This window comes from Balaenoptera physalus (genome assembly GCF_965194825.1).
Source record: "Balaenoptera physalus genome assembly, chromosome: 1".
Classification (NCBI taxonomy): domain Eukaryota; kingdom Metazoa; phylum Chordata; class Mammalia; order Artiodactyla; family Balaenopteridae; genus Balaenoptera; species Balaenoptera physalus.
In genome coordinates, this window is record NC_138882.1 from 33,043,991 (window position 1) to 33,070,353 (window position 26,363).

Sequence of the window (26,363 nt, forward strand, 5' to 3'; positions counted from 1 at the left end):
CAGACTAGAAAGCTGAGGCTCAGTGAAGTTAAGCAAGGTCAATAGCCAGAACAAAGTGTAAGTTGTCTTCAGTCTGACCATCTAACATCATCTCCCTCTATTTTCTTCTTTAGACTCTTCTGTTCTAATCCAATGACATACTTTGCTCAGGGTCAAGTATTAGAAAATCATAGGCCTCAAATCAGCTGTATGACTGTAAGCAAGCTACTTAACCTTTCTGAGCCCCACATGGGGATAGCGCCAGCCTCAGAGGTTGTTGTGTGGCTGATACACATTTAAACATATCTGGCACCATGCAGACACATAAACAAACACCAATCACGAATATCTCCAAATCCACTTTCAGCTCCCAGCATTCTCTCCTCCTAAAATATTTCTTACTCCTTTCACCTGGGAACTGACCCAATCTTCAAGATCCAAATCAAATTCTCAGCCCCTAGGAAGCCAGCCAGCCCTGCAACTCTGGCATATATTGACCTTGGCCTCCACTCAGAACAACATTCTTCTGCAGCCCTCATGTGACACAGAATGACACTCCCTCATTCTGTGACTCGCCATTTCACATCGCCCCAACAGAAGGCAAGAGGGCTTGGCCAGTGTCTTTTTCCTTCTTTGCATCCCTCACCATTAGGTCTTGCTCACAGTAGGCATTTAATAAACATCAGTTGATTGATTGATGCCAGGAATACAGATTCTAGCCTCCCAGGAAATAATCTACTTAGGCTGAATACTGATCTAAGTCAAGTGGGCAGATGCGGCCACTGAAGCCTTTTGTTTTACTTAGTCTGGATGGCCTTCGGAAGACATGGAACTTTCCTGGGCCAGTCCACTGTCTCTATTATATAACTGCTCTGTAGCTTCTGTGTATCAGCGCATGGGGGTCTGACTCACAATGTGCCCTCAGGCTCCTCTATGCCTCCAGCCAACCAGGGAGATTCGGAATAGGTTTTCCAGAGTCTTGGCTATCCACATATCTGAAAGGGCAAGAGCCAGAAACTGAGGCTTCAACAAAGAAGCAACTTCTCGCAAGGTTAGGTAAACAGGATTTGAATATTTCATCCCTGTTCCCGGTAGAATCCCAGTGAGTAAAGGCAGCACATTATTTTGCTCACAATGGGGACAAAGTATGCTTTCCATGGCTTCTGATGAGTTCTGTGGCCATGCCGGGCTCCCCTGGCCATTTCTGGGTTATATAAATGTTTGATGAAAACTCTCTCAGGGGAAATCAAATTTTTATAAGAACTTAATGATAGCCCTTCCAGATGTGTGATGACTTGAACTGACAGCTCATTAACCCTTTACCAGCTGATAGTCTCACCCAGAGACTCTAGAGAAGGCCTAGAAAGGAAACACCCACTTCAAACTTCTACGGAAGCAAGAAATAATTGCCCTTAATAAAATGTCCTATTGAGAAAGCTGGGTTCCCTCCTGTCTGACTTGGGTGCACATGGTGTCACAGATTCTCTGCCCACGCACACAGCACTCACAACACTCCATGAGGACAATACCCGGTTCTTCATTCCTCCATCTGCTCCTGGGGGAGAGAAGCACATTCCAAGGAGCCTGTGGTTCTTAGACTATCTCAAGTCACTTCTGAATATCTTTTTGGTCTGAAGTCAAGGTTTTCCTGGTGTGTGTCAGATGCCTCATGTAGATTCCTACAGTCTGAGATTAAATCTTATACTATATAATAAAAAGAAGTCAAGGGCTAGTCCTTGTGTCAATGGACTGACATCGACAAAAATCACTTCTTTCACTTATCCTCGATGCCTTAGCACACACTGAGCTTCGACACCGCAGGAAGGAGGCAGAATGGTGTCCGTAACAGATGGCAATGGACTGGCACAAGATTCATCCCACATCTTAAAGCAAGTTCTGGATACTGTCGAGATCAGAATGCCAAGGGACCCGGGTTCCCCACTCACTCCTGCTCTAACTGTTGGTTCATGGCCAAAGCGTCCTTTTGGCCATTTTTATGGCAACAGATCGGCAAGAAAAAGCAAGGAACTAACTGATACATGTAATAACATGGATGCAGCTCAAAAACATCATGCTCGGCAAATGAAACCAGATATAAAAACATATATACTATATAAAAATCCCATCTTTGTGAAGTTCTACAACAGGCAAAACTAATTCACAGTGTAAGAAATCAGAACAGTGGTCGCCTCAGGGTGTGGGATTGATTGGGAAGAGAAAAGAGGAACTTTCTGAGGTGATCGAAATATTCTACATCTTGATAGAGATGTAAGTTACAAGGGTATAGGATACTCCACAATTTGCAATTTAACACTTAAGTCCAGTCACTGTATGCAAATTAGATCTCAATGAGAACAGTGTTGAAAGGCATAAAAAGGAAAAAAATCTTGGCTTAGGAAATCATCTTCTTCCTCCTTCTATTCCTTTCTTCCTTCAATAAACAGATTATGTGCTCAGCTATGCAGTAAGCCCTATACTTATGTATATATGTATGTATGTATTAAGGTAAAGAGGAGACTTGGTTCCTGCCCTCATGGAGCTTATAGAGACTAAAAGACATTCCTTTGTTCTTAGTGCAGTGGCTCTCAAACATTTTTGACCTCCAACTTACAGTAAGAAATACATCTTATATTGTCTCTCTCTCTCTCTCTCTCTCTCTCTCACACACACATACACACACACACACCCCAACACAATAGTTTCACCGAATAAAACTTAACCTTACTAGTATGATGCACCCTGATATTTTTGTTCCCATTCTGTTCTAGTCTATTCTACCCTAGTATAGTTTATTCATTAAAAAAATAAATAAATCAAACCCATAAAAATTATTTCATGACTCCTCTAATGGATCATGACCTACAGTTTGAAAAAACACTGTCCTAGGGCCTCCTGTGCTTAGCCCTGGTGCTGCAATTAGCCAGTTACATAGAAATGATTTGTCTGTATGTCTGTGAATACTTCTAGGGTAAGAACTACTTTATTCTTTTTGTACCTCTGGTGCTGCTGAGCACATAGCTTGGTCCCAAGTAATACTTAATGAACATTTGTAGAGCAGAATAATGTAAGCTTTTATAAAAAAAGAGTAATTAATTTCACCTCAGGAAAAACACAAACAACAAACAAACAAAATAAAACAAGAGCAACTTTACTACCCATGTGGCCTGGAATGCTACCAGCCTGGACTTGCTCATAGTGACCTAGACCCATGCCCTGGCTGAGCACCACGGAGGCTGGCAGACTGCTTTTTCATGGCACCTCACACAGCATCCTGTGAAGACAGGCTCTTAACAAACTTCTTTTTTTTTAAATGATGAGAATAAGAAGTAAAATAGCTTGCTTCTTGGACTGATTTTAAAATACCCACTCACATTTGACGGAGGCTCTGTGGACTGTGCCTGACTTAGCAGTAGCCCCTCTCGTCCCCTGAGGTCAGGGTTTTGGTGAAAGGGGAACGAAAGCTACCCTGGGGGCAAAAGAAAGAGAAAAGGACAAACCAGTAGCAGAGGTGTGGCGGACCACCCAGGCTGATTTTTTTAATCGAATGTGAGATAAATAGCAGAAATTGAGCACAAGAAAGAAGTGATTCTCTTCCTCACGCTGAGAACAGGCCTCTCTCCCAACAGTGAGGAGGAGAAAGGATCCTGTCTAGGGTCCTGACCTCCACTGAAGGACAGTGTTCAGATTGGCATCAACAAGCAGAGAGAACAAAGCAGGGCCTGAACAGGGATCAGGGCTCCACTTCCCCAGCAAGACAATGACACCCAGGGCATTAAGGGGCTGAAATCTACTGACTCAAAAAGCCTTGGCTGAAGGGAGACATAAATCTGTATTTTAGAAACTTTCCCCAAGCAGCTCCAATGTGAGGCCAGATTTAAGTACCCAATGATGTAGCCCAATTCTTCAGTTTGCCAGAGGGTGGAGGGGAGACAAAGCAGAGTTCCAAACCAGTTCCACGACAAGCCCCAGATCACCCAGCTAGTTACGCAATGGTGAATCTTAGACCAGAACCACACATGACATTGTGAAGTGTGGCAGGTTCATTCGCGGAGAAACCAAGGTAGACAGGCAAGTATGTGAGCTCTGGCCAGAGGCTTGCAAAACCCAGCTGCTCCTTGCTGACAGCCAGAGGCAAATATCAGGCCTCGAGAGGAGACTGGCCGGGGTCTGCCTGAAGCCCTGGAAACTGGGATGCTTATGCTGAGTTGGCTGGCTCCAGGCCCCTCACTTTGATGACAGGAGAGTGAGGTGAGAAAGGGTGTACTTACGCAGCTGCAGTCAGGGGCTGGCTCAGAACTGGGCCAGACTGGAGTTTGCAGGTGAGATCGATTGCAAGACTTAACTATAAGGTGTGAGGAGAAGCAGCAGGAGAAACAAGGCCAAGGTTGACCCATAAGGCCAAAGACAAAACCCTTATCCCTTGTGCCTGCCCCATGCAAAACACATGAGCCTCATATCCTGCTTCTCTCATCATATTTGTGCCACAGAGAGAAGTATGGGTCACATGTCAGAGGCATCTGGATACCTTCCGGACCAGGACTCTAATTTGCAGTTTAACTTTGGGCAGGAACCCTTTTGACACCTACCTAGATGCCTTATCTACAAATTGGAGATAGTAATATTGATCCCAAAGGGTGACAAGACAACCAAATGAGATAATATTGAGAAATATTAAGTGCTATATAAATATAAGGTATGACATTCTAACACTTTAGCTCTTGTCACTCACTTCTATGGGCAAGTACCTGATCTAAGGGAATATTTCCTAGGAGACAGAAGTGCACAGTAGTTGTGAGCCTGGGTTTAGAAATCAGACCTAGGTACCAATTTTCCCTCTGTCACTGATTAGCTGACTCTGGGTAAGTCATCTAAACTCTCTGAACTTTAATCTGTAACAGTGGCGGTAATAATGCCTTCCTCCCAGGATTCCAGTGAGGACTGAATGAGAAAAATTATGAAGTGCTTTACCTGGTACCCAGTACATGGCAAGCCCCTGAGGGATCATGGCTACCATCTTCATAATTGTTCTCAAAATGCTTTAAGATGCCTGAGTAACAGAACTGGGGGACTCCTGACCAGATCTTCGAATCCAGGAAAGAGGTGCCCTTGTACCCTTGGCTTTAAGCACTTACATCAATAAGGTCAGACAGGTCGTGGATGTAGTACTTGAAGACAGATGCATTGGTTGCTTCCAAAGCCAGTAAGTACTCATTCCGGGCTTTAATGGCCTTCAGCTTATTCTCTGTATACTTGGCTTGGCGCTGAAAAGGAAACAAAAGTTCAATTTTACTTTTTTTTTCTTTTTTAAAGAGGGGAGATTGTTCTCTAAAAGATGAAAGTACAGTACATTCGAGAACCACAATTGTGCTGCTACTCCCTATGCGCATCTGCCTTAAATTGGGTACTAATTCTGTTTAATGAGATTCAAGGGCATAATGTAGATCAATCCAAGAAAGGTTAATGAGGCTCCCTACTTTAGATGCGTGTCCCACTTTGGTTCTATCTGTAAATTCCATTCTCCATCCTTACACCGCGACCCTGAAGGAGGTGTCACTATATCTGCCTCTGAACACCTGACATCTGAAGCCAAACCCTACGGTTCCCCTCCCAGGCTTAGGAAAGGCAACTACTGTTTCTTGTTTGTCTGCTACAGATGCCCAAGTTCTTCCAATACCTAGGATTCCTTCCAGGGCAGACAGCAAGGTCATTAGGCACTAAAGGAACCCAGAGCTTCCTTGTTTTGCTCTCCACAGGGTTTACTGGAAAATTCCTATCAGTTCTGACTTCCAGAGTGTTCCTCCCCAGCCCCTACAGTTGCCAGAGCCTACACACCTTCTCCTTCATCTTCTCGATCTTCTTCACTGAGCTCCTCCGGACATGCTTCTCCTCAATGCGGACGTTGGATGTGGAGTCAGGGGAGCGTGGGGTCTGCCGGTCCTCCTGTTTGACGGATTTTCCAATTTGCTTCTCCTCCTGCTTCTCCGCCTCCTTTAGCTTGCTCTGAGCACTGATGCTGTCGGCATTGTACATGTGATATGTCTTCATGACCTGTAAGACACCGCCCGCCCCCACCCCTAGAGGTCAAGCCAATGGGGTCAATTCTCTGTTTTACAGGCTAAGAGACTCAGCTGGACCTCTCCCCCATGAAGCAATATCCTCATATCCTTAAGTGCAAAATTCATACGGTTTGGTTCAGCAAACTTTCTATATGAAAGACCACTCCAAAGCACAGGAAAGCAGTATTTGAACTGAGCCAACATGTCTTATTATTAAAATGATTTTACGTCTTCCACCGTGATCATTTACTTCTATTTATTAACATTTATAAGCATTTCTATTTTATATTGGCCAAGTAATTTCCATCAGTTAGTCATCTCACAAGACCAAGATGGGAAACACCACCACTCAGACCCCAGGAGCAAAGCCTTCCCGGGCTGTTTGGGACCCTGAAGAGGGCAGCACAGCCTGTGGAGTAGCCTATACTTTGGGGACTTTCAGATATAAAATGGGGAAGAGGAACAGCTCCAAACCCGCTTTCTACTGGCCTCATGTCCTAGGGATCTGTCTTTCGGCTTTATCCAGATCATACACCCTCTCTCACAGCAGCAGCAAGAACAAGGGCAGCTACCATTTACTGAGCACTCCTGGCTGTGTGCCAAGTGCTACACACACATTTTTCTCATTTCATTCTTGTAGCAATCCTGTGATCTAGACAACAACCCCATGAAGACGGTAAACCTGCAGAAAATTTCAGTAAGAGCCTAAGAAGGAACAAAATCCACATCAAATGAAACTGGAGTTGCCACAGAAAGGAAGTAGTATCAAAGGAGAGGACACAATTTTCAAATTTTCCTTCAAAGCAACTATCTGGGAGTCTGGTCCCTTTTCCTAATGAGGAGGCTGGAAAGCCTGGGACCTACGTTCATTTCCTCCCAAACGTACTACTTCCAGCCACCAGGTGCCTGCTCCTTCCTGCTGGAGCTCTCTGTTTCCACACAGGGAGCCTCTTCTTCTATCTGGAAATTAAAAATGCTTGATAACAAACCAAGCAAGCTGAAGTTCAAGAGTGCTGACATTTTGATGCCATGAGAGGGAGAATTAGAGTGTAGGGGTTGGGGTGTATGTGTGTGTGTGTGACGGGGGCGGGGAGTGACTGAACAACAGAGGAGAGCCAGGGTGTAATACTAATAATAATCTCTATCAGTACACGTTGTGTGTCAGGGGTCTTATGTACGTCACCTCATTTAATGTTCACAACAAGTCCGAAGGACATGCTATTATTTCCACTTTTAAAGATGAGGAAGCTGAGGGACTCCTCTGGTGGCGCAGTGGTTAAGAATCCACCTGCCAATGCAGGGGACAAGGGTTCGAGCCCTGGTCCAGGAAGATCCCACATACCACGGAGCAACTAACCCCGTGTGCCACAACTACTGAGCCTGCGCTCCAGAGCCCGCGAGCCACAACTACTGAAGCCCGCGCACCTAGAGCCCGTGCTCTGCAACAAGAGAAGCCACCGCAACGAGAAGCCCATGCACTGCAACGAAGAGTAGCCCCCACTCGCCGCAACTAGAGAAAGCCCACGTGCAGCAACGAAGACCCAACAGAGCCAAAAATAAATTAAAAAAAAAAAACAATATAAAGATGAGGAAGCTGAGACTCAAAGAGATTAACTATCACACCCAAGGTCACACAGCTAGTAAATGAATCAGAATCAGATTCAAACCCAGGATTGTCAGACCACAAAGTCCACATTTTTAGCCACTAAGCACCAGTGTCTCTCCTCTGCCTATGACTACGGCTGGATTAGTTGGGAGGAAAGGCTAAATTTAGTCAAGAGAGGCTTAAAAAGAGAATCTGGTTTCGTTTATAAATGTGAGTTAGAGCAGTAGGCTCAAATGGGGGCTAACTTGGCCCCCGGAGGACCAATGCCTGGAGACATTTTTGACTGTCACAGCATTATCTGGCCCCAAATGCCCATGGTTCTGAGGCTGAGAAATCCTGCATTAGAGGGATTTTGTGGGTATGTTCCTCTCTTACCTGGAGGTGGAGGAAAGAGTAAAGAATACTGGGACACTGACAAAATCAAAGTACTTTAGACTTTAAATAATGTCTCATTTTCGATGCAGAATGTTTTAAATCAGCTTCACCTTATTCTGAACCTGACATCATTTCCCATAAGTATAAGACCTACTCTGTATATTCTGTACACAGGAGAAGCAATATTTAACAACTGACAGCATTAAAAACCTTCCTAAGTAATTCAGTCTTTCCAGATTGACTAAAAAGCAAGAAAGAGGCATCTGTCATCCTGGCTGAAGAAGGGCAGATAGGAGGCTCCTTTTTCTCTTTAGACCTGAATGTGACCAAGGGATTCAAAAGTTTGAGTGAACAGTTTTAAAAGTGAATTGATTTTAAGAAAGTGATTTTTTATTCCATGAAGATGCATAATAAATAAAGAAGAAACACTATGAATGAACATGAGAGACAAAAAAAGGGGTCAAAGGAACAGTGTCAACAGGACAATAAATGAAGTAATAAAAATCAACAGTTTATATTACTCCTTTCCCCTAAAGAACTTAAAGAACTTGCTTTAAAAGAGTAAAACACTACCTCATCTAAGAAACTATAAATTCCTAAGGGTAAGCACCACTTCTTTTGTGTTTTCCTTTCTGCTTCACAGTTAAGAAATATGTACACACTAGTAGTTTTACAATCAATGTGGTTGCCCAAATGACTTAATGACACTGAATCTCTCCTCTTTGCAAATACAGAAGTATAACTAGTGTCTTTCAACTCAAGGGAAAACTAGGTATCCTGAGGCTGAAGCTTGAATAACTGATGTCAAAACAAGTGGAGAAATAGGGAAGTCAAGATAGGAGTTGGAGAAATATATATAGTGAGGCAAAACAAACTAGGGGAAAAACTCAGAAGTCTAAATTCGCAGTTCTACAAAGGAATTCACTCTACTCTGAAAAACTAAATATTGAATTCATGCCTCTAGCTCTGCTCTTCCCCAAGCCACACTAGAATAATAGAAAAGAGTTCTTTTATTATTATTTTTTAGGTATAAACTGAGAAAAACAAAAAGAATGAAAGCAGAAGATGAAAAGGGGAGGGGCAAGTAGTAACTGACCTACTGAATCCTAAACCAAAAGTAGGGAGAGGCACGAAGCAACCAGTAAATCACAGAAGCCCTCAGAGGAGTCGGTGGCAGTGGGATGAAGGTGGAGCTAAAAACAAGAGAAACTATTGAGCACCTGAGAACAGTTAGACTCCCAGACCCCATCCCCTCCCCCTCTGTGGTGGAAGACTAGAAGTTTATTTTCTATGGTCTGGGGACACGAGGCTCAGCTGAAGATAGGGGTACTGAACTTAAAACAGGAAAATTCTACACTGAATGTTGAGATGGCCAGGCCTCTTCATGACTCAGCCCCCAGACACAGGCAGGAGATCAGAAGAGCCTTATCTGAGGAATCTGCCCATCTGATATAAAAGATCTACAAATACTGATATCAGGGCTTCCCCATGGACACAGTCCAGTCAGATCACCCTACAGTAAAGACCACAGTTGACACAGAACTTCCAAGCAGATTTTTAGTGCCTCACTTTAAAATATGAGCAGGCAGCAAAAATTACCAAACATTTAAGGAAACTATCTAATGTGAAAGACCAAGACCAAAGCAAACAATTGAGAGTTAACAGAAAGTACACAGTAAGAAGAAAACTTCAAAAATAATCCATCAGTAATATCCTCAGAGAGATCAATGAGAAATGAAAAGACATTGCATCATGAAACAAGAGCAGGATGCAGCCAAAAAGGAATATTTAGAGAACAATAAAAGAGCTCTTGGCAATTAAGATTCAATTCAAATATCTCTCCAAAGAGCCTGACTTCATGCCCTTCTTCTGTGTAGACATGTGAAAGATTCATCACCTCGTATTTTACTTACTGCTTTTGCTTTTCTGTCTCTTCTATTAAAACTAATGCCTTGAGTTCAGGGACATCTCTTATGTGTCTGAGTGCTGAAGACAAACAGGCAGGCAGAGTGGGGGGACTATTAACTGACAGTGTTTCAAGGGAGCAGGTGCTAAATTCCAGTCTGAAGTGGCTCTGCAGACAGCTGCTGCACCAAATCAAGGGGACATATATTCACGGGGAGGACAGAAGCTTGAAACCTCTGGGGCAACAACAGCTCCAGTGTCCCAACACCTTTTCTTTCTTTCTCAATTCTAGGGCTTCCTTGGCTCTTCCTACTCAGCCAGTCCACGTGGCTCAGTGCCCCCACCTTCAATCCTTTCTATGGGACCTTGCTGGGCTTCTCCAGATACAGCCTCTGAGTATAACTGAGGCAGAGAATTCCGGAGTTCTTTTCCAGAGTTCTTTGGGAAGCAGTGTGCTCTGACTTCAAAGGCATTCCTGATTCATCAGTCAGAAAATGAAAACCACTTATGCCATGGCCTGTAAACTAGCCAGCCCATTAGGGGGTAAAAAGCACGTGGAGGAGAATGCTCACTGGGACTGCTCTCTGAGAGCAGCTGTGGCAAGCGGCCCCTGGCACAGAGTGCCAAGTCAGGAAAATCAAAGGCCTTTCAGGCAGATAAAAGGAAGGTACAGAGAGGCAGCTGGCCCCTTATGGTGAGAGTCTGGGCCTCTCGCCCAAAGGCATCTTTATTTGGGAACACCTGGGTCCTGCCCCTTGGATCATCAAGGTTCAAAAATACCTAAATTATCAACCCGTAGGTGATCAGTCTCCCAAAAAGAGGTATTTGTGGGCATTAAGGGCAGATACAAGGTAAGAAGAGCACTGAATACGGTGGGTCTTTACATCCTTGATTTGCTTTATCCTATGCCCACGAATAACTTCTATTGCTTATAGAGGCCCTTACTGAAGATCAAATAAGGGGAAAGTTCCTTATAAGAAGTCCTCCCAGGCCTCCCTGGTGGCACAGTGGTTAAGAATGTGCCTGCTAATGCAGGGACACGGGTTTGAGCCCCGGTCCAGGAGGATCCCACATGCCGTGGAGCACCTAAGCCCGTGCACCACAACTACTGAGCCTGCGCTCTAGAGCCCATGAGCCACGACTACTGAGTCCATGCGCCACAACTACTGAAGCCCTCATGCCCTAGAGCCCACGCTCCTCAACAAGAGAAGCCTCCTCAGTGAGAAGCCCACGCACTGCAACGAAGAGTAGCCCTCACTCGCCGCAACTAGAGAAAGCCCACATGCAGCAACGAAGACCCAACGCAGCCAAAAATAAATAAATAAAATAAATTTATTTAAAAAAAAAGAAAGAAGTCCTCCCTTGTTCCCTTCTTAACTCCACTGAGAGAGGCAGAGACATAGAGAGAGTATATACAGCAAGTATCTCCTAAAAGCCAGCATACAATAGTCCCAAGTTCCTACTTGATGAAACCACTGTCCCATATAGGGTGACCGATCATCCTGGCTTACTCAGGACTTTCCTAGGCTCAGCACTGAAAGTCTCATGTCCCAGGAAAGCCTTCAGTTCCAGGCAAAACGAGATAGTCAGTCACCCTAATGCCATGGTGCCTTTCTCACACTAGTCCTACACTTACCTCACCCTCCAGAAGAAACAACTCATCATTCTATTCTCTGAACTTTCTAATGGCCTATAGAATCTGCAAACTCATCTGACCCTTAACTATAGTCTGATATTTCATGAAGCATGACTCCCCCAAACTCCCCACCCCCAAGGAAATGGAGACACCAGCACATGGAGTATGTGGAGAGCGGGCTCAACAGAGGTCGGGAGCATCCCCTAAGATCATATAGCTGGTGGAGACTGGGTAGAATTTGGGTTGCCTAATTCAGGAGACTCTAGTCATTAGACCAGGGTTTGTCAGTCTTAGTACTATTGACATTTTAAGCCAGACAGTTCTTTGTTGTGAGGGCTGTCCTGTGCATGATAAGATTTCAGTTGCACCCTGACCTCTAGCACCCTCTGCTCCAGCTGTGACAGTTACAAACATCTGCAGACATTTCCAAGTGTCCCCCTGCATGAAAAAAATCCCCCTGCTTGAGAATCACTGCACCAGACTGTTCTGCCTTCTCTGGAACTTTCCAGTGCTCTCTACTCTTTTTTCTCTTCCCATTGCCTACTAGAGGAAAATGTCAAATTTTTGTTTGGGCCTTGGATAGATTCTAAGAGTGTGTACTAATTCACCTAATGAAAGGGGACACCAAGCCCAGCCAGTTCTTGGTTTGCACACTAATGGGTAGACTTTATGCTCTGCGTGGACTATGGCCTCATGGTGGCCAGTGAAGTCCTGGGCAACTTCGGATGGCCTGAAGACTATAGCCCAAGGTGCCAGCTCGGCCCTCCTTAGAGCAGTGAGTTCCAAGGTTTTTTTTCTCACTCCAACACATATTATGCCTTTTCACTTACTTATTTTTTTTAAAAAAAAATCAGCATATTAGGAGATCTAGAATTCAGAGGAAAGCTAACAGGTCCCTAGATGCTGCTCTTCCTCTGCTGCCTCAAGTCCCGCTGCAGACGTGGCACACTGGATTTATACTGGTTTGCAGTTTGCTGATTACCCACCCGACTCTTCCCCAGAAAGGGCAACAGCAGAGGCCCAAGATGCTTATGGGAAAACAAAAGGATTCATATAATGACTACATGTGTCATTTTCTATCTTAGTGAATTATTTGCCAGGAGAAAGGAGTAGTAGCTCTTCTTCGTGCCTAGATGATGCTCTAAAAATACATAAACTGCAGAAGTAAAGCATTTAAAAGACCAGAGGGTTCAGGAAACTCATCCAGTCTGAAAAAGGTTCACGTCAACATGCTCCTATTTTTAAACAGCCTTAACTTCATTTGAAAGAAATGAAAACTTGGGAACTGAACCAAAGGGAACCATCTACCTACTTGGCTTCAGAGCAGAAGAGTCACAGAGTAGAAATTGCAAACAAACTGAGCGTCACTGGAGATAAAGCTGATGACCACTCTACCCTATTTACTTGCTTAACAGTTGCCATGACAAAGTGGCCACACCTAGGCTTTTGGATCAAGAACATGGAATTCTCTGATCCCAAATGCCTGTGATACATGTCGCCACTGCCGGTCTTCCTGTGAATTTAAAAAAAGAAAGAGGGCTTCCCTAGTGGCGCAGTGGTTAAGAATCTGCCTGCTAATGCAGGGGACACGGGTTCGAGCCCTGGTCTGGGAAGATCCCACATGCCGCTGAGCAACTAGGCCCATGAGCCACAATTTCTGAGCCTGCGCATCTGGAGCCTGTGCTCCGCAACAAGAGAGGCCGCGATAGTGAGAGGCCCACGCACCGCGATGAAGAGTGGCCCCCACTTGCTGCAACTAGAGAAAGCCCTCACACAGAGACGAAGATCCAACACAGCCATAAGTAAATAAATAAATAAATTAAATTAAAAATAAAAAATAAAAAAAGAAAGAAAGGAAGGAAGGGAGGGAGGGAGGGAGGAAGGAAGGAAGGAAGGAAGGAAGAAAGAAAGGAAGAAAAAGAAAAAATGCAGTGAATAAGCAAGTAAACACAGGAAATCAATTTCACTTCCAAAACAGGATGGGGCAATCCTGGAGAATGACACCAAGGCCTGGCACAGCCCAGCTGGAGAAGGGGGCCCTGAAAGGCTTTAGCTGCACAATAGGAATATTCCCTATAGGGCAGCAGGCATTTCCTTGGTGTGCGTGTTTGTTTTAAATTATAATTAACGAAACACGGCTGGGGGGAGAAACAGCCCCCACCACCTCCCAGTGCATGAAGAAACGCGCATCAGCCACAGGCATCATGTGCCTGAAGCGCCAGTCACTTCAGAACAAATTGTGTTTCCTTCTCCAAACCCGAAGCCTGGCCCTTCACTGAGGTGTGGCCTTTATAAAGCCCCAGGGAGTCGATGCAAAGCTCTCTCTGCCTGAACTGGTCCCTTATGTTAAGGGCATTTAGGACTCTGCGTCCCTGTAGAGCACTCGTTCTAGTCTCAAACCAGGAGATCAGTCCAAGAACTGATGCAAAACTTTGAACAATAGGTCCTTTCCAATAGGGCGAGTATCATTCATGGAGCAATGCAAGCTATGTTCCTTGCCATTAGGTTCGGGGGTCCCTGGTTTGCTGTTAATGAGGGTCAGTTGTGCTGGTGACCTAGGCCTTGGCTGGTATCTGGTGATAATGCCCCCAAAGAAGCCAGAGTTAGCTTGCACAGCTGAAGAGAGATCTTATTTTGAGAAAGTGTCTTTGGGCTCATTCCAGTTTGAAAATAAGAGTGTGAAAAAAGAGATGGGTGAAGTCATCCCTAGCGGGGACCATGCATGTCCTCAACCTCAGCTCAGTTCTGTTGCTGACGTGAGTATGGCCACAAGCTGCCAAATGCTGCTTCCCTCTGCTTGTGAAAGAGCCAAGCAACCCAGCTGATTTACCGAGTAGAGCTCATTCAGGACCTTCATCAAATCATCTTGGAGCTGCTGGCCGACTTCTTTACTCTGCAAAGAAAGAGGAATGAAGGTTAATTGGGAAACAGAAGGAGGGAGGAGGGGGCAACAAAGGCAAGGGCAGCACTGGCTCTACAAATAACACAGACTCAATTAAGGCCCATTATTTAACCCAGCAAATCAGATAATCACTCCGATCAGACCAAATTATGGTCAGATTACTAAAAGAGTTTTAATAAAATGAAACGTGCCCCTTCTAGAGCCTAGCAAAGGAAATCGTGTGGAGGGAAAATGGGTTGTAGCCTTTGATTTTTCAATTGGTCCCCGAAGAGCAGGCCTGAAAGCCACAACCCACTTGGCAACAGTTGTTAGGTGGGACGAGCTTTCTTGAATCCTTGCAGTCAGGCTTTCCTGAGAATTGTGGAGGAAAGTAAGATGTGAAATAGGATGAGATAGGCATGCGTATATAAACATCCAAGGACTTCAAAGTACCTGACTAAATAGGAACCTCCAAGCAAGAAGAAATTATACCTCTTACTTGCTTTATTTCTACCTCAAACTCCCAGGGCAGTGGTACCTCAATCATGACTGGTTGCTAATGTTACTTGATACTGATGATATACGTTAAGGGGCCTCCAACAGGTTAATCTTAAGGAGTGGTGGCTGTCAGGTTCTTTGCTGCTGCTGCCCAGGGCTGGCATCTAACTACATGGGGAGAAGGGTAGAAATAGAGAAGATTAAGGAAGCAGGAAGGAAATGAGTCACGCCTTTGATACTGAGTGTTTTATGCCAAACCCACGAGAGCAGGACATAAAACTGATAGGCATCACTGGGTCATTGAGAGGGGAAACCTTTGTTTTATCTTCTGCCAGCTCCTTCTAGTTCTTTCCTACTAAAAATCAGATACCAACAATGCCCTTCTAACAGAAGGTATAATACTACCTACCCCCTGGTACAGCTCAGCTCCCAGGCAAAGAAAGGAAGATGTCCTGCATGTCAGAAACATAATCATTTAAGATCTTGCTTTTTTGTTTTTAAGATATATGACTTTAAAAATATTATTTTTCTGATTACAAAAGGAATATATGTTTATTGCCATAAATAAGAAAACTGTAGAAAACCTCAAAAAAGAAAAAGCAACCCTTAATTCCCACCCCTAAGAAATCACCACTTTGGACTTTGTTATACATTTTTCTCTCTACAATTTTTATGGAATTGGGATTGAATTACACACTCTGTAACTTATCCACTTAGACATATGTTGTGAACATTTCCCTACATGTTATTCTTCTATAGTATTATAATAGATTATATTGATGTAGTTCCTATATTCTTGGACATTTACTTTGCTTACAATTTTTTGTACTAAAACATGCTGTATTTAATTACTTTGTATATAATCTATGCACACACCTGTCATTATTTCCTCCTAGAAGTAACATTGCTGAGTCAAAGACTGCTAACTTATACCATTAAATTGCCCTTGGAAAAAACTGTACCCATTTAAAATACCAATAGAAGCATATAAGATGTTTTTTACTTTTTTTTGTCTTGAAAATTTGATATGGCATCCTCTTTTAATTTGCAGTCCTTTAATTCTAGTGAGCCTAAACTTTTTTTTTACATGTTTAGCAGTCATTTTCACTCTTCCTTTATGCTTCGCCATTTTTCTATTAAGGAATTAATTATGGAATATAACATATGTGTGACCTTTGTTGTGAGCAGACATGAATTTTTACACCTGGTAGTGTGGAGAGGGATGGAGGGAGCTCTGAATTGGCAATCACAAGACTCTTCTATTTCCAGCTCCTCCACTATCAGGAAAATAGCTTTGACAACCTGGTCCATCTCTCTGGACCTCTGTTTTCTCTTCCATAAAATGAAAGTCTTTGGCTTAAACATTCCTAAGGTCTTTTCCAACCTCTGCCATTCTATAATTCTTCACCATCCTTTGCCTGGCTTCTTGAGTCCACAGTAGATTCCAACACCCCCACTTCAGTGTACGGGGGGTTGGCCTTCCTCCACAGAGCACAAGATAATCAGCAGGTTCTCCTCAGGGACCAAGATGCTCTACAAAACGGATGGCTTCAGGAGTACCTTGCTAGCCTTAAATTTACTATTCCCAAATGACTCTCATTCAATGGCCTCAACTGCTGGAAGAAGCCATAAGAGGAAACGCCTTTTTCCAGGATCTCACATACCAACCTCTCCTTCCCATTGTGAGGAGAGCTGAGCTCCATTGAAGCAGCAGAGGCCCAAGGAGTGGAAGTGAGGCAAAATGACTCACCAACCAGCCACAGAGTCAGCAACAAGGCCAGGAAGTGACCATGAGTATCATTTCCAAACACCCTGCCCTCCTGCCTCCAGGCCAACTCCCCCAGCCAGCCTCCCAGCCTCCCTTACACCGCCTGGTGTTTAGAAGGCAGAGGTTACAGGAGAAAGCTCCCATTCCTCTACCCTGCTGCTTACCCATGATTTAAATAACCTAGTCCCCAGAGGAGGTGGGAAGGAGAGGGAGAGAAAAAGCGTAACCAATAAAACAGCAATTAAGCCCGGGCAGATGTTTCCTTTCGTGTACTGATTAGTTGGAAAAGGACAGACTCAACTATTATCCCTGTTTATTTGAACAGGCTGCTGAAGTGATTCTGACTTACTCTCCCTCTGGCTGCGGGCTGGGCTGGAAACACACGTGCTGTTAGCCAGGTTACAGTTATGATAAAGTCCCCAGCAATTGGGAGAAATTCTGACTCGAGGAGAGAGGCAGGAAATAGCCTGTACCTCTCCTTGCGCAGACGATAAAAGGCCACCGTTCTCTATTTCAGAAACCTTAACTGTGTGCCTCTGGGGGCAAGCGTGGCCCCAGCGACCCCTAAAGGGCTTCTGTGCTGGCGGCTGCTGCGGAGCAGTTGTCAGAGCTGGGACGCTACAAGGGGGCCCCACCCAAAGACAAGGAGGACATTTATTCCTGGGAACAACGGGACCTGATGAGGCCGAGTCCATGACAATGCAGACTGTGGAGCCTTTCCGTTTCCTATAAAAAACAGCAAGGGATTTCTAGGCAGGGAAGAGAAAGAGAATTTACAGAGCAGTCTTTGTGCCCTATCATACAGCCTGCATCTCTTTTCTTTAAAATTTCTTGGAAGGGAATGAGTCATCTAAACATCGCAGGAAACCAAATAGAAGTCGAGGGAAAAAATTACTTTGGGCAAAATTTTTCTCTTAAATGTTTGCATAGTAATCTTTGCCTGGGAAAAAAAAAAAAAAAAGAGAAGAGATGCCTAAATTTAGACCAGAGATGTGGCACAGTGAATGCTGGTTCTCCGGGATAGGAAGTGCCATGGTGTGCTCAGGAGGGAGCTTTTATTTTGAAACTCACCACAACTGTTTGGCCAGTGTGTTTCACAGGCCCCCACTCTGCCTGCTGCCGGGGCGGGGCTGATTGGAAGGCAGTGAGATTGCAACAGCGCCTGCCAGCTGTGTGCTTACAAAATGGGCAGGGAATCCTCCTTTTCCAACAGATAACAGCGCTGGCCAACAGAACCGAAACACACAGCCTCATTTCCCGAAGACCATCAAGTCCTGAAACCTCCTCACTCACAGAAAGGATGCAGCAGCAGAAACGTAAGGACACATGAGGTTCTGTGGTCTGGGCTGCCGGGACACTGGTCACTCAACTTTGCAGCAATACATTTCCTGAGCTTGGATGGGTTTGTCTATGAGCATTTCCCAAAGAACACTGATTATGAAAGGGTTTTCAAACCAGTCCTCGTCAGGGAGATTACCTGCTACCTGATTCTCTAGGTACTTAGCTCAGCACTAGTATGCTTTCCAAGTTGGGGAGGAGGGGCTGTTGTTTACTGGCTATCTATACTACAAAGCTCTATTATCTGACAGGCACAAAATTACCCCTTATTTGTATGAAAAAAAAAAAAAAAAAGAGGAAGGCATGTATCTGCCATGTGGTGAGAGCTAATCTCAGCCCTGTCCCAAGGCTGAGCCTGTCAGCAGGTAGAAACAGTAGGGTCACTTAGTTCTCTGCCGATTAGCCTGTGTCAGCAGATTTCCAAAAAGGAATCCAATTTTCAAGGGCATATATCTCCCTCCACCAGTGCTATACCCCCCTCCCTACCCCAAAGATACTTCTGAGACCAACTGTTAAAAAGACCTAAAAAAATGTAAAATTGAATTTACATTTACAGGTTTCAGAGGAAAGAGACATGAACCCTATACGAAGCTCTGACAGTAGGAGAAGTGCCACCAGATGTAGGGTGACAGTTTCAGGGGCACTGGCTCACCACTTCAAAGTGGCCAAGTTTCAAGAGCTGGAGCTTTGCCTGAAATGCTTTTGGTGGGGAGGACGGGGCTAAAAGGAGTGGCTGTGTGGCAGCAGGGCTAGTGCTAGGTGATGGTGGGCACTGTGTCTGGCCTCTCCCCAACCCAGCTCAGCCCATCAAAATAGGTGGTGCAGGATGCAGCAGTGAGGGTGCAGGGTGTGGTGATCCTGCAGGTCAGAGCTCAGGAGTGATTTCTAGATTTCCCTATGGCCACACTACTTGTATCTATGCGGGGGGACTCTTTCTATTCAGCTTTCACTCATTGATTGAGATAGCACATGGTGGCTCTAGCAAGGCTGTGCTCCGGTTAAGCTCTGGGGAGCCCACGGTAGCATAAAATACAAATATACTGAATTGCAAGACATTTATAGAGAGGTAGGCTGGGAGCTGCCACGAAAGAGACACCTGAAGTGCTTTTACCTTCTGAAGATAGGGTAGAACAGGATTTCAAAAAATACATTTTAAAAATTGTAATCCAGTATAACATGTGTGTGTCTACAGTAAAAGTACTTTTTATGTGCAGTGCATTCTGATTTTTCCTATTCTTTTCTCCTCTTCAATTTTTTTAATGTTAGTCATAATTCACTAAATTCATTTTACAACTAATCAATGAGTCATTATACACAGGTTTAAAAACACTGGACACACTAATTGGGGCATTGATAAAGAAAATAGTGGATTAAGGACTGAAGCCCACCAACCAAGACAAGCGCTAAGTAACTTGGCTCTCAAGGTGGCTAACTGCATGTTTTGAAGCAGGTTCAATTCCTAGGTCCTGGCAAAGGGGGAAATGCTGGATTTTTAAGGAGTGATCAATAAAGAGTCCATTGGCAAATATTTATAGAACACCTATTATGTGTCAAGTACTTGTGGTTTAACTGAATATAGTAGTATACAAAACAGTTTAAAAGTTTAGTCTACTGAGAAAGATGGACATTAAGCTGATATCTGAGCCTATCAGAATGCAACTCTTCCAGTCTCAAAAGCATTACTAGAAATGGAATTTCTTAAGTTAGTTTTCTAGTTGAAGATGAATTTTTTTATATCTCAGCCAAGAGGTTTCCACACTTAACTCCAGAGCAACCTAGATATTGAATCTAGCTTGCCAGAAACAGAAATGTGATTTCAAAAACTCTTGCTATTACATAGCAAATCCCTTCTTTGAATTTGCCTTTCTAAGTTACTAACAGATACTTCAGGTTGTAAAGATACTGCTTCAGTATAAGCGACTCCCAGAGCAGTCACATTTCATTTTTAAAGAGTCTCTTGAGCTTCTCAGCACCATACAAACTAAAAAACTCACCAGGTGCTCCTTCACTCAGAAGTGAATGGGTGTAGTTAAATTCTCTCAGTAACAAGAGTCATATTTTAAGAGAATAAAAGAAAATGTCAGAAACCTGACACAGTCTGAGACCCAATACCCATCTCAGAATTTGTCTTTTGAAACACAACTGGTTTCTCAATTAGATTCCTGTTTAATTATCTAAAAAACTTAATCTAAAAAAAAAAACCAAAAAACCCAAAGCTACTAAAATATGAAACCATCTAAAACGAATGAAAGAGACAGATTATAACTTTTAAAACCATATTTCTTAAGTGCCCAGCCCACTGCTTTGTACACAGCAGCCAGTAAGGTAAACAGCTGTTGAATCAATTAGGTAAAATTTTAGACTTAAACATTATGCTTTCACATAATCACAAGAATAAAACAATATAGCTGCGTTTACTTCATGTAGATTACTGAAAGTGGAAACTCCATCTGAAGTTATCCACATGAGCTCCCTCAGGTTACAGTTCACAGATGAGCCCAAAAAGTTGAAATGACTTTTCCGGGGTCGCACAGCTATCCAGTATCCTGTCTGGGACCACATGCAGTATTCAAAGAGGGTGAAACATGCAGGCACTAGAGCAGGATTTGACTCCTGCTTCTACTTCCCATTTGTATGACCTTGGGTAAATTGTTTAACCACTCTATGCCTCAGCTTCCACATCTGTAAAATAGGATAATAATGAGATAATCCATGTAAAGTGCTTAAGGTAGAATCTAGCACTTAGTATGCTCAATAAATGTTAGCTGTTATTAATATTAGAATCCAGCCCTCTTAACACCCATTTGAAAGCTCTTTTCCACCAGTGTGCTGCCTCCTGATGTACCCCCAAAACATGTAATGATCATGATATGTGGAATTGGGAAGGCTCCCAGAAGCTAATCCCCAGGCAGAACTGCAGCTAAATCCCTCCAGTGGAGGGGCTCTATCAACCACAGGGAAGAAGAATCTTTGGTTTTCCTCATGCTGCTGATGCACAATCTATTCCCCTCCCCAGTTTCAGTAAGAACCAGAGTAATAATAACTCTGTAAGAAATATGAAGTTTTCCTAAGGGGGAAGGGTAGGTGGTTAGCAAAAAGGAAGAAATTGGCGGGGGGTTGTGGGGCAGTGGCTGTAGAAGCAAAATAAAAAGGATAGATTTACTTTCTATCTCTCTAGGTAGATTAAACAGGAAAGATCCTTCTCAGATGCACAACCAGGACTTGGTTCAATTGGGGTCATAAATTAAATGTCCAAAGGTAGGAGCTCCCTACTGTCTAGGTCAGAGAAGACAAAGAATGCCCATTACTAAGTTCTGGTTTAATGAAATCCAAGAGCCTTCTCTTCTAGGGCACTTGTTTCTGAAAGCCATTTCCTTAAGGCTTTCCCAGAAGTTCTGGAATGTATGAGTAGTCAGACTCAATAACCCACAGTAATGCTAGTGGGCGCTGGGAGAAAATCCATTCTTTGCCATGACAGCGAACGCTATGGATTCAATTTCTACCTCCTGTGGATGCTTACTATGCTCTGTTACAACTGACCAGAGCCTCTTGTCAGGGAAACATATGATTCGGACAAGGCTGAGTCCCACTGGACTGGGGCAGGGGTGGGGTGGGGGTTGGGGGACAGGAAGAGGCTGAAGGTCCTCTGCTCTCCCAAGACCTCAGATGGCACAGTCTAAAACAAAGACCTGTAACAATCTGAATGTCCCCCCATAGTTGTTTCAATCTCTTGGAATGGCCTATTCTAATACTAAAAAATAAGCTGAAAGCAACATCCCTTAAAAGGAGACAATCAAGTCTGAGGCTTCATTTCTTAAACCACCACTATGATGCTTCTCTTGGCAAATTTCCATCTTTAACTCTTCTGGATAATGATTTCAGTGGGAGTGTAATAATGTCTTTAGGCCCTGATCTCCAGTGCCAAAGGATTTCTTGAGGTCATATTGAAGATGAGTGATCACCCCATCTCCCAGTCAGGACACTAAAGGCATAGAAATGGTGTCTTGATGACCATGGCATCCTTGGGTAGACTGGGACACAGGGGACAAAAGACACAAAGACAAACAGGCAACATGAGAGCACAAATCTCTCAGCAGCTGTAAAATGGATTCTAGAGGAAAAATAATCAATGGGTTGGAACTGGGCAAGAAAGAAAAAAAAAAAAAAAAAAGCCAGAATGATAAGGCTGAGCATATGCCCGTCCACAGTTAGGAATTCCAGGAGCTGGGTGATGGGAAGAATACCCCTGTGGCTCCCAGTTGACTGGGAGGAGGCTGGAAGCATAGGAGTTAACAGAGCTCATCTGAAAGCTGGCAGCGTGAACACGGCATGGGAGGCGGCCTGGTAGGAAGTAAAATAGTCAGCAGCACCCATACAGGAAATGCCTGGGGTGCTGGGAAAATCGCTGATTAGATACTTTAAAGAGGAACCTGGCAGCAAAGTCAGTTCATTGAGGGATCTGTGTAGTTCTTCTACTTTTGGAGTTGCCTTAGAATCCCACCGTCGAGATAAAAGGAGGAGCAGAGGGTTTAATTATGGAAAGAGCATCTTGATACTTCAGGTGCCAGAGTTGGACCAGAGAGGAGCAAAAAAGCCAACTCTGGGAGATAAATAGAGTTCTTCACTGGCAGAAGATTAGAATGCATTTCCTTGGGGCTGGGGTGGAGCTCTGAGTCTGGACAGCTTTCTTCAGTGACAGTGGTGGTCTGTACCCTTTCGTCTTTGTCCACACTGTGTCCACATGCACAGCCACTCCCGTCAGTCTACGGACAGTTAAAAAAATCTACGTCCTTGGAGGAGGGCACCTTCCCTCATCCCCAGTGAAAAATCAGTGAATTGTGAGAAGGAGGATGTCCAGAGTTTGGAACTGACGATTTCCGGTCCCCAGCTCTAAGTGATTCAATTTTTCCTCTTCACTTCGGGCTTTATAAGTTTTCCAGGTCCACCAATAGAACGTGTATCTGACTGCAGTTGCCAGGCATAGGGCCCATATATGTCATTTAGGCCAGGTTTGTTCATTGTTTTTCAAATCTTCTTTATCTTTACGGATTTTTTGTGTGTGTGTTGTTTTTTTTTTTTTTTTGTCTGTTTGATTATTTGCTAAGTCAGGTGTATTAAACCTCCCACCGGGGTTGATGATTTGTCTATTTCTCCTTTTAATTCTGTCCATTTTTGATTTATATGTTTTAAGTTTGCATTATTAAGTATATAATTCTTCCTGGTAACTTGAATCTTTAATTATTATGAAATATCCTTCTTTATCTCTAATAATCCTTTTTGCATTAAAATCTATCTTGTCTGATTTTATCAGAACTATCTTTTCCCATCATTTTGCTTTAACTCTTTCTATATCCTTATATTTAACTCTGTCTATATCCTTATATTTAAGGTGTGGCTTTTCATGCTTCAGTTTTGTTTATTTAAAATCTGTTTTTTAATTTTGCATGAGTCTATTTACAGTCATTGTAATTACTGATACATTTAGGTTTAAATCCACCAATCAGCTGTATGCTATTTGTTGTATTTTCTCTCATTTTTTACCTTCTTTTTTCCTTCTAATTAAAAAAATTCAGTAAAAGTCACTCTTGGTTTACTCTCTGTGCTTTGACACATTCATGTATGTTTGTACACAAATGTACAAAGTGGGTATCCACCACCACAGTTAAGACATAGAACAGTTTCATCACCCACCAAAAAATTCACTCATGCTGCCCCTTTATTGTCAAACTCTCCTCTACCCTTAATCCCTGGAAGCCACTGCTGTGTTCTATATTCCTATAGTTTTGTCTTTACCAGAATCTTTCTTACCATCTCTTGGCTAGTTTTTATTTATCAAGTTTCCCCCTCTCTTAGATTGGTAGAGATACTATTTCTTTAGTGATAACCCTAAATTATAACATACATCCTTGACTTGCCAAAGTCTAATATAAATTAATACTCTTACCACTTCCAGGACAATACCTTTAAACCTATTTCCCCATCTCTGCCTGGGCACAGACTCTATTGTTGCCATTTACATTAATTTTATGTATGTTTAAAACCCTGCAAGAAATTATTTTTTTAAAGTCAATATTCATTTAGATGTATACTTTTTGTTTCTCTTCACTTTTTCCTGCATCTCCAAGCTTCTATCTGGGATTCATTTTATTTCTGCCTAAAGAATACCATTCAGGGGCTTCCCTGATGGCGCACTGGTTAAGAATCCACCTACCAGTGCAGGGGACATGGGTTCGTGCCCTGGTTCAGTAAGATCCCACATGCTGCGGAGCAACCAAGCCTGCGCGCCACAACTACTGAGCCTGCGCTCTAGAGCCCACAAGCCACAACTAGTGAGCCTGCGTGCTGCAACTACTGAAGCCTGTGCCCCTAGAGCCCGTGCTCCTACAACAAGAGAAGCCACCACAATGAGAAGCCCTCGCATCACAACTAAAGAAAGCCCGCGTGCAGCAACGAAGACCCAACACAGCCCCCCAAAAATAACAAATAAATAAATTAAAGAAAGAAATAGAAAAAAAAATTAAAAAAAAAAGAATACCATTCAGTATTTCTTTTAGTGCAAGTTCTGCTGCTGATGAGTTATATTAGATTTTTCTTTTCTGAAACTGTCTAGTTCACCTTCATTTTTGAAGGTTATTTCTTTCAGCATCATTCTACTGTCTCTTTTCTTCTATTGTTTCTGTTGCAAAGTCAGCTGTCAGCTTTGCTGTCTCTCCTTTGAAGGTAATATGCCTTTTTCCCCCCGCTTTGGCTGTTTTTAAGATTTCTCTCTGTCATAGTTTTCAGCAACTTTACTATAACGTGCCTACATGTAATTTTCTTTGTATTTATCCTGCTTGGGGTTCATAATCCTTCTTCAATCTGTGACTTGATGTCTCTTCTTAGGTTGGGACAACTCATAGCTTTTATCTCTTCAAATATTGCTTCTACCCCATTCTCTCTGTTCTCTTCTTCTAGAACTTCAAATGTATGCATATTAGGCCTATTTATCATATCCCACAAGTCTCCTATGCTTTTTTTTGTTTTGTTTTGTTTTTGGTATTTTCCATCCTTTTTCTCTTTCTAAGCTTCCGTATGTATTTTTTTCTGACCTATCTTCCAATTCATTAATTCTTTTCTTTTTTAAAAAATTTATTTATTATTTATTTATTTTGGCTGCATCGGGTCTTAGTTGCAGCACGCGGGATCTTGGTTGAGGCATGTGGGATCTTTCATTGCGGCGCGTGGGCTTCTCTCTAGTTGTGGCATGCAGGTTTTCTCTTCTCTAGTTGTAGGGCGCAGGTTCCAGAGTGCGTGGGCTGTGTAGTTTGCAGCACACAGGCTCCCTAGTTGAGGTGTGCGAGCTCAGTAGTTGTGGCGCGTGGGTGCCTGCAGCCTGTGGGATCCTAGTTCCCTGACCAGGGATCAAACCCATGCCCCCTGAATTGTAAGGTGGATTCTTTACCACTGGACCACCAGGGAAGTCCCCAATTCATTGATTCTTTAGTCAGCTTTGTCTAACCTGCTATTTAATCCACATTGAGCTCTTTATTTTAGTTACTATATTTTTCAGTACTAAAATTTCTGTTTGATTCTTCTTCTTTTTTTTAACATTGAGATAAAACTCACATACCATAAATTCACCATTTTAAAGTGTATGATTCAGTGGTTTTAGTATATTCACAAGGTTGTGCAACAGTCACCACTATTTAATTCCGGAACATTTCATCACCAAAAAAAGAAGGCTCTCACCTGTTATTAGTCACTCTCTCCCCTGAGCCCTTCCTCCAACTCCTGGCAACCATTAAGCTACTTTCTGTCTCTATGGATTTGCCCATTCTGGATATTTCCTATAAATGGAATCATACAATATGTGTTTTTAAGGTTCATCTATGTTGTAGCATATATCAGTACTTTCTTCCTTTTTATGGCTGAGTACTATTCCATTGTATGGATATGCCACATTTTGTTTACCTGTTAATTAGTTGATGAACATTTGGATTGTTTCCAAATGTTCATCAACTGGTTATTATGAATAATGCTGTTATGAACATTCATGTACAAGTTTCTGTGTGGGCATGTTTTCAGATATCTTGAGTATACATCTAGGAGTGGAATTGCTTGGTCGTAGGGTAACTCCACGCTTAAGTTTTTGCATAAGTTTTGCTTAAGTTTTTGAGGAATTGCCAATCTGTTTTTCATAGCATCTGCACCATTTTACAATCCCACCAGCAATGTATGAGGGTTCCAATTTCTCTACATCCTTGCCAACATTTACTTTTTCTTATTTTTATTTTTGAATTATAGCCACCCTGGTGGGTGTGAAGTGGGATTTCATTGTGGTT

General features: G+C 43.1%; 1 protein-coding gene across 9 annotated transcripts in view; it reads right to left on the reverse strand.

Annotated features, from left to right (window-relative positions):
• The window catches only part of SRGAP2 (SLIT-ROBO Rho GTPase activating protein 2), a 235,405-nt gene that overhangs the window by 64,823 nt on the left and 144,219 nt on the right, over positions 1-26,363 (reverse strand). For all 9 annotated transcript variants that reach the window (XM_082459154.1, XM_082459152.1, XM_082459153.1 and 6 more), the window contains 3 exons: positions 14,388-14,450; positions 5,812-6,027; positions 5,112-5,240 (listed from right to left, as the gene is read on the reverse strand). In XM_082459154.1, coding sequence (XP_082315280.1) covers positions 5,112-5,240; positions 5,812-6,027; positions 14,388-14,450 — 408 coding nt within the window. The remainder of the gene's footprint in view (positions 1-5,111; positions 5,241-5,811; positions 6,028-14,387; positions 14,451-26,363) is intronic.